This window comes from Suricata suricatta, chromosome 8 (assembly GCF_006229205.1).
Source record: "Suricata suricatta isolate VVHF042 chromosome 8, meerkat_22Aug2017_6uvM2_HiC, whole genome shotgun sequence".
Taxonomy (NCBI): Eukaryota; Metazoa; Chordata; class Mammalia; order Carnivora; family Herpestidae; genus Suricata; species Suricata suricatta.
Window position 1 is genome coordinate 33,068,604 of NC_043707.1, and position 13,250 is coordinate 33,081,853.

General features: G+C 39.6%; 1 protein-coding gene across 1 annotated transcript in view; it reads left to right on the forward strand.

The window, feature by feature from the left end:
* Nucleotides 1-13,250, forward strand: part of BAIAP2L1 (BAR/IMD domain containing adaptor protein 2 like 1) — an 87,897-nt gene that overhangs the window by 57,102 nt on the left and 17,545 nt on the right. The window contains exons 4-8 of the mRNA XM_029948325.1: nucleotides 7,699-7,760; nucleotides 7,869-7,940; nucleotides 9,194-9,331; nucleotides 9,981-10,133; nucleotides 11,867-12,034. Coding sequence (XP_029804185.1) covers nucleotides 7,699-7,760; nucleotides 7,869-7,940; nucleotides 9,194-9,331; nucleotides 9,981-10,133; nucleotides 11,867-12,034 — 593 coding nt within the window. The remainder of the gene's footprint in view (nucleotides 1-7,698; nucleotides 7,761-7,868; nucleotides 7,941-9,193; nucleotides 9,332-9,980; nucleotides 10,134-11,866; nucleotides 12,035-13,250) is intronic.

Genomic DNA, 13,250 nt, shown 5'->3' on the forward strand with positions numbered 1-13,250 from the left:
TCCCAAAATAAATATTAAAAAAATAAATAGTTCTGGAATTATTAAAAATTTTATCGGTTTAATATAACACTATATTTATTATACTTGAATTTAAGTAAATTTTGGGGTACCTGGGTGGCTCACTAGTGTGAGCGTCTGACTCTTGGTTTTGGCTCAGGTTATGATCCCAGGATCATGGGATCAAGCCCCACTTGGCATCAAGCCTGCTTAAGATTCTCTCTTTCCCCCTATGCCCCTCTCCCTTGCTTACTGTCTCTGACTAAAATAAAAAATAAAATTAAAAAAACACAAGTTTATCTTAAAAATAAATTTTTTATAAAGTGGGTCTTGAAGAGATATTTGCACACCCATGTTTATGCACCATTACTCACAATAGCCAAGAGGTCGAAAGAACCAAGGACCATCAACATCTTTTCCCCATGATGAATGGATAAATAAAATGCAGAGTATCCATACAGTGGAATATTATTCAGCCTTTAAAAAAAAAAACTGGAAATTCTGGGGCACCTGGGTGGCTCAGTTAACCATCTGACTTCAGCTCTGGTCATGATCTCACAGTTCGTGGGTTGGAGCCCTGCTTCGGGCTCTGTGCTGACAGCACTGCGCTTAGAGCCTGCCTCAGATTCTATGTCTGTCTCTCTGCCCCTTCCCCCAGTCATGCTCTATCTCTCAAAATAAATGTTAAAAAAAAAAGAGAGAAAGGAAATTCTGATGTATCCTATAGCATAGATGAACCTTATACTTAGGACATTGTCACAAAAGGAAAAAAATTTTTTATCAACTTATAATATAGATTTATTTATAATAGTAAAGTTGTATATAAACTTAAGTATTAGAATTATGTATTTTAGAATACTAAAAGAAAATGACCCTACTAAAATGATTTCAGAGTCTGCAAGTTTGCCATTCACCTATCTACCGATTTGTTTTCCCTGTCCTGAACATTGTGATAAAATGTTAGAGAGACTCAGGGCGCCTGGGTGGCTCATTCAGTTAAGCATCCTACTCTCTTGATCTCGGCTTAGGTAACAATCTCACGGTTCGTGGGTTTGAGCCTGCCTGGTTTGAGCCTGTGCTACAGCGCAGAACCTGCTTGGAATTCTGTTCCCCCTCTCTTTCTGCCCTTATCCCACTAGTGAGCCCGCTTTCTCTCTCTCAACATAAACGAACTAAAAAAATGTACAGAGACTTGATTTTGTTATCTTCCTCTTAAGATTGTGAAGTTTTATTCCAGTAGACCATTAAATTATTAGTGGATCACCCTGATTTGTAGTGGAAGATTTTTTTCTGGTGGATCTATTTTGGTTTTGCCCGTGACCTGTGACGACTGTCTTTATTCCTAAGGTATGTCCCTTCTTGATGTCAGTGGGAAGCCTGTGGTATTTCCGAAGGCTTTCTCACTGGGTGGGATTTGTATTCCTCTCGGCAACTCAAAGTGTGTCTTCTGAGAATGTCTGCTAAATTCCACATCCTTCCAACTGCTGGTTTTTCTTAGAGTCTCACCCTGTGCATGTGCAGTTCAGGTGTTAGCCAAGGATTTGAGAGGAATTTATCTACAGATATTGGGTCTTCCTGCTCCATTGTGTGAGTTTGTCCATTCTATAATTTATCCATTCCAATGTTGATAGTTGTTTGAGTTGTTTTCTGGCCTTGGATATGTGAATAAAGCTGCTATGAAGATTCTTGTGCTTCTGTTGGTAAACAAATGCACTCATTTCTCTTGGGAATATAGCTAGGAGGAGAATTGCTGGGTCACAGAGTAAGCAGATTTGTTTATCACATACTTCCAGTTTTGCCTTTTCTGGAATGTTTTATAAATGGAATCATACAGCATGTAGCTTTTTTAGTCTGGCTTCTTTCATTTAATATAATATTTCTGAAATTTCTCTGTGGTGTTAGGTTTGTCAGTAGTTAATTTCTTTTTATTGGAGTGTATTCAATTAATTTAAAAAAAAATTTTTTTTAACATTTATTTGTTTTTGAGAGACAGAGTGCAAGTAGAGAGGAACAGAGAGAGAAGGAGATACAGAATCCAAAACAGCTCCAGGTGTAGGGCTCAAACACATGAACCGTGAAATGAACCTGAGCTGAAGTCAATTGTTTAACAGACTGAGCCACCCAGGCATCCCCGTATTCCATTAAATTCTTAAACTGAGTGTTTAGACCATTGATTTTTTTCTCTCTTCTCTAACACACACATTTGAAGGCTATAAATTTCCTCTAACCACAATTTTTAGTTGCATCTTACATGTTCTTATATCCTAAATTTATCTTTTTATTTCAAAATAACTAATTTCCATTGTGATTTCTTCTTTGATCTATAGGTTGTTTAGAATTCTGTTACTTCATTTCCAATATATGGACATTTTCTGGTTACCTTTCTCTTAAAGATTTCTAGTTTTGATGTGATTAAAGGGCATACTCATTGTGATTTCAGCCCTTTGAAATAGTGTGGGGTTTTCTTTTGATCCCTTTTTAATATACTGTTTGCTTTAAAAATGAAGTTATCAGATATAGTCTTCTATATATGTTCACTAGATCAACTGTATTTACCATCTTATTCAGGTTATCTATATCTTTACTGAAATATTTGCCTGCTCATTCTACCCATTTACTAAGAGAAGCATATTGAAGTCTCCTACAATTATTATTGACTTATCTATTTCTTTTTGTAATTCAGTTTTAGTTTAAATATGTTGAGACCACGTTAATAGATGCATACAAATAAAAAAATTTTCCATCTTCCAGATCAACTTTTTCCCATTATGAAATCATTGTTTTATGTCTAATTCTAATGCTTCTCACCCTCTTTGACTGCTTACGGTGTCTTGTTTGGTTTTAATATACCTACATCAGCTTTCTTTTGGTTATTGTTTGCTATATATCTTATTCTATTTTTTTACTCTCTGTATCCCTATATTTAAAGTGTGTCTCATTTAAGCAAAATATAATTGGGTGTCTTTTTTTTTTTTTTTAATCCTAACGGTCTTTGTGTTCTAATTGGATAATATAATCCATTTACATTCAGTGTAAATAACTTTCTGCTGTCTGTCCTATGTTCATTTCTTCTCTTCTTTTTGACTGATTGTTTTTCCCTTCTCTATTTGCTTGGTCGTTATATGCACTTTAGTCATTTAGTGGCTACCCTAATGGCACCTTTTCTTAAGAAAGTCAGATGCTGCTTGGCACTTTATCTTTACCTCAGACTATGAAAGAACTTTGGAACACTGTATAATTCCAATGTATAACTTCTGTTTGCTCAGCTTGTTTTCATAGGATGGAATAATCATGATCAGTGGTAGAATAATTATAGTCTCCATGCAAGACATTAATTAGAACTGTGGTACTATAGTTGGCTAAGTCAGAAGCTAGACTTGTGGAGGAATGTTGAATGAAATGCTCACCCTATCACTTATTTGGCTTTATCCCTACATACACATTGTTTACTGGTACAGTGTAGAGACTGACCAGAAGAAAGCACCTCCAGTTGCATCCAGGGACTGTGGGTGGGCAGCCACTGAGGGCTATTCTTAGATGCTAGTAAAGCCTTTCAAGTTGAGTCACATGTTCATGGTTACTAATCTGCCTCCATACTCATTCAGTGCCGGTGACTAATCTGTGGGATATATACTAGTGTATTTAACCTAGCTATCTGTGTGTAGTTTGCTTTTATTTCCATTATATTTTCTCCTCATCACATTTGATATTTTGAAAATTGTCAGAAAAATTATATCCTTTTTCCAGTGACAGTTTTGGTCAGGTTTTACCTTAATTTATAGGATGTAACTTTAGGTCCACAGTAGGTTGGCTTCTATTCTCTCATTTTATAGTCTGATTCCACTTGAAGTAACAGGAAGTAGTGTGTGACTCACTCCGTTATTGCTCTGTGCTTTCTGGAAATACTGTGTTCTGATTATACATGGTCAAATACAAATGAAAAAGAGTATGTGTGCCTACATGTTGAGCACCTGTTCTGTACTACTCATGTCCGTTAATAGTCTCCGCCTGGTTTCTCTAAATTTATACTATGAATTGATGAAGCATTATCTAGTTTTGGTGGCTCAGTTGGTTGAGCATCCGACTCTTGATTTTGACTCAGATCATTATCTCACATTTTGTGAAATCCAGTTCCACATCAGGCTCTGCACTGAAAGCACAGAGCCTGCTTGGGATTCTCCTTCTCTCTCTGCCCCTACTCCCACTCACACGGTCTCTCACTCTCAAATAAATAAACTTAAAAAAAATGAATTATCTAGTTGAAAATATATGAATAGTTCAATAACTAGTCTATATTTCAAATGAAAACTTTTTATGTGTTCATACCAGTAATACTCTTTAAATTTAGTTATTGAGCTTTTTAAGTTCATTCAGCTTAAATTTGTATCTTTATATAGTATTGTCCAACCATCTTGGACATGGTTATTCAAGACTCCTAAAACTGATAGTGGACGTTGACTTTTAGTTGTATCAAATTCATGATTTTGAAATATGGATATATTTGAATCCTTTAATAATGCTATTTAAGGATATATAGCATTATTCAGACTGAGTCATATGACTGTACTTAGGTGTTTCTTCCCAGAATGTTTACTCAGAACCTAAAAGGGAAAAAGGAAATGGTTGGTCCAGTACATATGGTCTGTGATTTCTGGGACCAACACATTGGTTCCTGTTTGGGCGTGTGTTTGGTTCTGCTCCATTAGAGTCTGGGCTGTGCTCCACTCTCCTTTTCAAAAAAAAATTTTTCTTCTCAAATGTAATTTATGAAAAATTAGGTTACAGGCTAAGGGTAAACAAACGTGTGTGATGCCACATTTCAGACATAAAGAAATACTTGCTATATTTAAGAATAAACTTCTGTAGATTGAACATAAAGGCTGTTTTCATTTTCTGTTTCAAGATACACTTTTGGCAGCTCCCATAATCACAGTAAAGATGTTTTCTAATCCTTCTTTGAGGACTCCATGGCTGCTACTATAAAGTCAGCATTTAAATTCCACGAACTGTAAAGGACAGGAATAACCAGCATAAGGTCATGTGTTCCACTCCTGGCCACAGAGTGAATGGGCTGTTTCATTGAGCCTTTCCATCCAGCTGCCTACAGGGAGAAAACCACGAGGCAGGAGGGGCCATGAGGCCAAGCATCAGGTTCAGCAGTGCTGGCTGTCACAAGAGTGCCACACTAGCACAAGCTTTTGTTTTGGCAACATGCTTCTCCAAGATCCACATTATATAAGGTGGTAGAGGTAAAGTTCATGACCGTATGGAAAAAAAAAATGTAGTTGCTTTGATTCTAGCCTGAATCACACTAAGTGATTTAAGCACAATTATTTTTAGACTTTTTTTTTAAAAAAGTAGACCTGACTTGACAAGAATAGAGTGCTTAATTTTCACATAATTGAAGTGGGATTTTTTTTGTTATTGTTTTTCCTCTTTAGTCAAGGGTTATTTATGGGTTTAAAATGGATGTGAAAGTAACTCAGACTATTTCAGTGTCTGAAATCACTAAACGATAAAATGACATTTAATGTAATTATATTCTTGGTCATGTGAAGGCTTCCTTTGTGAAAACTGAATTATTTCATGTTGAGCTTTAGGAGAATGTAATTGGAGAAATGAAGTCAATGTCATTAAGGATAGAGAGTGGGTATCTGGATAACTTGGTGTGGTGGGCATGATGCTGGCTATGTGTCTGCCCCCACACTCTGGTTCATCCAGCAAGCTGTTCTGTTAGAGGTTCCTAGAATCATAGGTGGCTTAGGGACTTACACGTTCTAGATTTATAACTTTGTAAGGTTATCTCCTTACGGGAGATTCTCTGTCCCCACCACCTGCCGTGGTTATTTTATGCAGCATTGTTTACAGTGGGCTTCATGCTGAGAAGGTGGTTTATCTGGGATACCATGGGGCTGCAGCAAGGAGAATGACATGTTATATCTGGTTTTGAGGGATCTCTGGCACCTGTGAGGAAGATCCAGAAAAGAACAAGCTGGGAGTCAAGAGAAATGATGGGCAGGGGGAGACCCCTATTCCAACTGCTGGGTCTGAATGTGTTGGTGGGGGGTGGGGGCAGACCAAGGTGGCTCTTCCCCACTCCACATGGACATAGACTTCACATGTCATTTCTACACACCTCTTCACAGGCAGGGAAGAGCCTGGATAAGTAAGAGGCATGGTTTCTCCCTAGAGGTTGGTCCAAGACCACACACACAAGGGAATGCATCTTTTTCACTGAGTGTGACACATGGGTAAAGTGTTGACCCCTTGTGACTGGCTAGCTATCAGCCAAGAGCTGGGATTAGAGAATATGAGGTGAGCTCACTTTTAGACATATTGACCATGAGGTGTCTGCTGGGACATCCAGGTGGACATATGTGTTTAGGAAGGGGTCGAGTTTTTCTTTTTTTTTTTTCTCTTTTCTTAAAAAATTTTAATGCTCATTTAGAGAAGGTGTGCATGAGAGTGTGCACAAGTAGGAGAGGAGCAGAGAGAGAGAATCCCAGGCAGGCTCCATGCTGCTATTTCAGAGCCAGATGCTGAGCTCAGTCTCGTGAACCTGTGAGATTATGACCTGAGCCAGTTATCAAGAGTCAGACATTCAACTGAGTGAGCCACCCAGGTGCCCCAGGAAGGGGTTGAATTGGCGGGGGGGCGGGGGGGGGGGCGGCTAGACCATTTGAGAGTCAGATGTCTTAAACTATTTCAAGAACAGGGCACTGTAGTGTCATTTGTGTAAAGGTGACAGCTGAAGTCATAGTCCAGTTGGTATTCTCTTTTCCCATATTCACCACAGCCTAAATGTAAATTCTTCTTCAACTACAGCCTTTCAGTTCATGCAAGGAATTCCTTTTATCTATATACTGAACTGTAGGAGGACCTACCCAGCACATTTTGCTATTATTTAGTATGGTCTGGTGGTTGTTCCATATCTGCCAGGTCTTAGGTGTCAGACCCATTTGGTTTCTATAGATAAATGAGCAGGGAGAGAGAGGTGCTTGTTCACCTTTATCAGAGTTGAAGAAATTCAGCCCCTTCCTGAACATGTATGTCTGCGTGAATGTCCCAATAGGCACCTCATGGTCAACATGTCTATCACACTGCCTCAAACTGCCAGAGATGTGCTTTGGAAATCTAGTGATTGTCCTGCTGCTTTTGGAGTAAGGCTCCTTAGTCCTGGAACACTCTCTTCTGCCCTGTGATGGTGCTTGTGTCAGAGACTTGGTGTAATCCCGGGAGATCCGAGGCAGAGCACTGTCCCTGCTGCATTTTCCCATGGAGTTAATATTTTCCAAAAGGATACAAGAATACGAGGAAAAATAACCCTTTATCTTTTATGCCTGACAGATAATCAGATTACTCTGAGGATTAGATAAAAATAAGTCATTTGTTCCTATAGTTAGTTACTATAATGACCATGGTCATCTTTTATAAGTGAATTTAAAAATTAAATCAGATTCAGCTTAGGGAGGGAGTAAATATAGAAAGCATGATATGAATTTGAAGACAAAGTTGGCATTCTTTGGGTGAACAGTTTTGTAAAATTTGCTGGGGGCCGTGTCCCTCTGGAGCCCGCCCTGCCATGGGCCCGATGCTTCCAGGCAGTGAGCGCAGTGTAGATTGTGCTTTGTTCCGTTACTTAATATCTTTACAAAATCCACACAGTGGTTTTCCCTCCCTAACATCTGGTTTTATTCACAGGCCATGTTCTCATAGAGATTTCAAGTACCCACAAGAAACTCAATGAGAGTCTTGATGAAAACGTATGTGGACTATTTTTATGCTTATAAAATATATTTATTTTATATTTAAATTTTATTTTGCTTAAGGTCTCAAATCTGATGTGAATTTTCATTTGCTTTTGTTAAAAGTTCAAAAAATTCCATAAAGAGATTATACATGAGCTGGAGAAGAAGACAGAACTTGATGTAAAATACATGAATGTAAGTATGCAGTTTTGTTCCACTCCATGGGTGGAGGTAGGTGTGGGGCATGGGGGCCTGGCTTTCCTGAGAGGCTGCACCTGCCTGATCTCTAAGTCCTGGAAGAACTTTCTCTCACTGTTAATTCAGCAGCAGCAAATATAGACAGAGATTAGTGTTGAATATATACACAGATGTATCAAATAGACAAGGTGCCTTCCAGCCAAGCGCCCTGTTTGCATTGACACCTGGGATCTTTATTTAAAAACACAGAGGAAAATATTGCAAGGGATCCTGCTTCTAGAAAGCATTGTTTTCAAAGAACATGCATATGGGGATGACACCTGCATCTGTATTAGTGCAGCTGTTGCTTTCACAAACCAGCACTTGAGGGCAAGAGACTTGCTTGGTGTTCTCCCAGTCATCAGACTGCTCCTGCATGGTATCCCTTGCCTGTCACCCAGTATTGATGATTCCAGCAGTTTTCTCCTTCTGCCTGATCCTCCATCCCTGTCACACAGGGCTCTTTCCACCTCCCTTACCTGCTGTAGAGTAGCTGCTTTCTCTGCCACCCAAAGCCCCCTTCTCACCAAGCCCCCCATGTGGCAGTAAGCAGTGTCGGTTACCCTGACGTCACCCTGCTTCCCATGTGCACGCGCCCTGTGCGCTCTGGAGGGAGGCCACGGGACCTGCTGCTGCTGTAGAGGTAATGCCAGGCATTTGCCATACTGTGTCTGCTATTTATCCCTATAGAAACTCCGTAATGTAGGTACTCTTCTCATCCTCACTGGACAGATTAAAGGAAGAACATGGGTTTTAGAGAAACTAATTGCTGAGATCACACAGGAAATGAAGGATGATGCCAGAACTCTAACCTAGTTCTGTTAAGCTCCCCAAACACTTTGCTACACAGCACCCAAAGTAATCAAGTGTGACTGCATTTGTTAAGTTTGTTTCTTAAAATGGTAAGTCATAAAACAGGAACACGTGATTTAATATTGTTTTTATTCACCAAAGCACTTACTTTCAGTGTCCTAAAACATTGGAGAATCCAAGAAAGAAAAGACATTTTTATCCTTCAGGAGTTGCCCTTGTGGTCAGTGGCCCCTTCTGTGAACAGGGAACATGAGGACAAAGCCACGTGTTGAAGTGGAAGGGAAGGGACCAGCATGAAGTGAAAGTGTGCAGGGCCATGTTCAGCAGAAATATTGGCAAAAGTAACTGCCCAGCAGTTTGTGGTGAGCACTAAAACAAGCACAACATTTCACTTACAGGCAACTCTTAAAAGATACCAGACAGAACACAGAAATAAATTAGATTCTTTGGAGAAATCTCAAGCTGAGTTGAAGAAGATCAGAAGGAAAAGTCAAGGAGGACGAAATGCACTCAAATATGAACACAAAGAAATTGAGGTAAACTTTTCAGCACTTCTTTATTTTGTTGTTTGGTGATTTGTGCAGTTTACAGGGAAGCTTACTTACCTCACTCAGCCTGTACTTCGATCCACTCACTGCTGTGCTGCCGTTGAAGTTAAAAATGAGCATTTTTGACCTGGTATGAGCTTAAGGCTACAGAATTTTCCAGAGTTGAGATTAGTAGCCTTCTAAGAACATTGGCATTTTCTCCCGATTTGGGGGAGGGTGATTAGCATTACTATCCCCATTTTACAGATGAAGAAAATGAGACTTAGGCTATGTCACATGGTTGATACTTAGAACTGGGGTTTGAATTTGAACTTTCTGGTTCTAAAGCCCTTGATTTTCCAATAGAACAAATCCTGTCCCTGAAACATAAAGTAATATTTCGTGTAAATTGCCCAGCACAGAGTAGAAGGCCTTTGGCAACGTTCTTCCGCACATGAGTCAGGGATCTTAAAGAGAATGATGATACCTGCTCAGGTTAGGCTACAACTTTGTTATTTTATCTAATGTTTATCTGCATTTAGTGTTTACTCCATTATCAAAATAAACCAAGTGTAGAGATGGTAGGCGATAAACGTCCGGCTGTGCAGCTCTTCGATTCCTCATATCATACTTGTATAATTATTATTTCTTTTCCTAGTATGTAGAAACCGTTACTTCTCGCCAGAGCGACATCCAGAAATTTATTGCAGATGGGTGCAAAGAAGCTCTGCTTGAAGAGAAAAGGCGCTTCTGCTTTCTAGTTGACAAACACTGTAGCTTTGCAAATCACTTACATTATTATCATTTACAGGTGGGTTCATCATGACAAGTTGTATTGCATTGTTGATAATTTCATATTCAAATGCCCAAGAAATTACTTACCTTCCATATGTGCCTCAGTGTAAAGTGATGGGCCTATTTTGCCAGTGAGAAGATTCCAAAGAAATAGTCTTAGCCAACTTGAGTATGTAAATTTTTAGAAATGTGGATGAAATGGTCAAATGTTGCTTATAATATTTAAGTGATATATCCATATTTAAAATCTTTCATAAAATAATGCTTAATAATTGAGAAATAGCACTTTTTATTTTCTCACCTGTGAGTCTGTTTTTCTCAAACTCTTTCTGATGCATCCTCAGCATCAGTGTCTTTACCAGAGCCATGGGATGGGTCCCAGTGGGTGCCAAGTCCAGCCCACCTGGATGGTTTGAGATGTTCACCTTGGGAGTCTACGTTCAGAGGTGTCCCTGGAAGTTCTGTCCCAGCATCGAGACAGTTGTGTGGTTATTTTTTTATCCTCCTCAAGGTGTTTCCTCATGGTCTCACCAACTGCATGACTGGCTTTACGGCCTTCCTTCCCCACATATAGTTGTGAGGTTATACCCCAGAAATCATTACAAAATGTTACTTCATTTTCCCTTTTTTTAAATTATAAATTTTATTGGGCCTGTGTATACATCCAAAACTAGCCTTGAGTGAAGTCAAATATTCATTGTTATTTGTAATATAATTTAAAGAGTGCTCTATGCTAGAAGCTTTGTAAGCACTTGTATATAAAGCAATTTCTGCTTTTTTAGGGGAAAAAACTTGGCCATATCAGTATGCATCCGTCAAATGTTATGTATTCTGTAAAGTTTTTATGCTTTAAGTAAACTTTAAGGACTATTCATCTACCAAATCTAAATTTCTAAGATCTGACATTGTTGCAGGAAAAGAATTACATCTAATAAGATGATCACTTTTGCCAACAGTGCATGTGTACTAGTTTTGGCAGAGTCTCTTTCCATGATGAGGATGCCCTGCTGGGCCAGGGTCATAGGCCAAGTGACCATGAAGCTCTCTTCCTACAGCAAAGCCTTGCCAGTGAAGGGGTACTCACTGGGGCACCAGGCAACCTGGCCTGTTTCCAGAGAGCTCTAGTTGGTGGTAGACTCTTTCTTATGCTTAACTTTGGATCCCAGCTATGCTTTTTAGCATAAACTAAGTCTACTTTTCCTACTGGAAGTCTCGTCACCTTTCTGAAAACTGCTCTTGTGCCTTCACTTTTCCTGGCTATGGCATCCCAGGCCTTTCAGGGGCTCCTTGGATAAAGCAGGCCCAAGCAGTGTTGTGTCAGGGTTACAGTCTGAGGACATAGGAGGTGGGGGGTGAGGGCTTTGCTCTCTCTCAAGAGTGAGAGGAAGAAAGAACTGATTGGCATTTCTGGGGCCATTGGGGAAACAATAGGGCTTAGTAAGATTACTCAGCCCTCCTTTTTGGTGTTTGAGCTTGTTCTTCATCATTTACAATCCTTGTCCTAGTCTTCAACTCTGCATTCACACCGTGGGAGTGGGGAGGCTCCCGTAGAAAAGAAGCCTAATCTTTCTCAGCCAGTAACCCAGGGCAGATGCTCATAGATGCTTAAATCTTCACTGGATTTACCACAAAGTCTCACACTTGTGGTAGTAAGCCAGTAAAATATGATCACTGATAGTCAGTATAACTTTTCTCAGCTCTTTGAGCAATACAAGTTTGTGTTTAGTTGTGTTTCTTTTGGATTTATAGTCTGCAGAATTACTCAATTCCAAACTGCCTAGGTGGCAGGAGACCTGTGGGGACGCTACCAAAGTGCCTGAGAAAATCATGAATATGATAGAAGAAATAAAGACCCCAGTCTCTACCCCAGTGTCCGGAACGCCTCAGCCTTCACCAATGATTGAGAGAAGCCACATGGTAGGAACTGGTTTTCTCCCCAAGATTTCATTTGTGTATTTACTAATATGATTTGGGCCAAATTTGCATGGAGGACCACGGCCTTTGTTAGTGGGAATCACAGGTCTTCCTTTATTCTAGGGTCTTTTCTCACTTTTATCCTCTTGCTTTCAGATTTGATACCAGCTGTCAGTGCTTAGCACTGTGTAGTGCTGTGTATAGCATTGTTATCTTTGTTTTGGAAATGTTATTATTACTGTTTTTAATTGTAACGATTCCGAATTTGTAAATTTATTCCCAGTGAAGGAAGTGTAAGTATCTTAGAGAATAATTAGCAAAACTCTTGTGCCATTCATCACAACATAATATGGTACTGAAAAAAAATAAATACAGCCGCCACAGTGTTCAAGGTAAATGCAATTGAGCATTGTAGTTTGCTGTTCTTTGAACCTGGGTTTTATTACTTTGCTCAAACCTGTGTGGAGATTTGGATCCAGTGGGTAGTTTGGATACATGAGTCTACCCTCACCTCTGAAAAGATAGAGCAGAAATGCTAAAGACCAGTCAGAAGCCTACAGAATAGATCCATAACTGCATGGGGAATAAGAGAGAATGCTGTCACTAGGCCAGAAACACTGAAGGAATCTAAAAGAGAGAAAGACAGGATCAGTGTGTGGAAAATGAGAAAAGAAGGAAACCTTAGCTCTGAATGTGTGCAGGGCAAGACTGCAGCAGCAATAAGCTCAGAGCCAAAGGTTTGCAAGTAGTGGTTGTGAACCCAGGTCGTTATATTCCTCTATGAGTCGCATCCTCTAAGTTTGTTGGTTTCTTCCCCACTGTCCCACTTGCACTGAACAGTAGGCAACAGGGGCTTTGGTCCCCTGGCCAAAGCACTGTGTTTTCGCTGCAGAGGCCTACCATGCTCCTGGAAGTAGCTTCCCTGCCCCCACCTCACTGGGGGCAGTCTGTGATAAGGAGAACAGGCAAAATCCAGACTGCCATGTAGAGTGAAAAGAATAGGGAATGCCTTTTGCTACAAAGATGGACAGATAACCAGGAATCACTGAATAAGTGAGGAAAACCAATATCATAAAAAGATACACCAAAATAAAAAAAAAAAAAACAGAATGACCAATATTAGAGGTAACAGAGGAAATAGGGAAAGAGAAATCTTCAGAAAGAGAGGAAAAGATATTACATCTCCAGGGAATAATCAACTAGAGATTTTGGAAAGCAA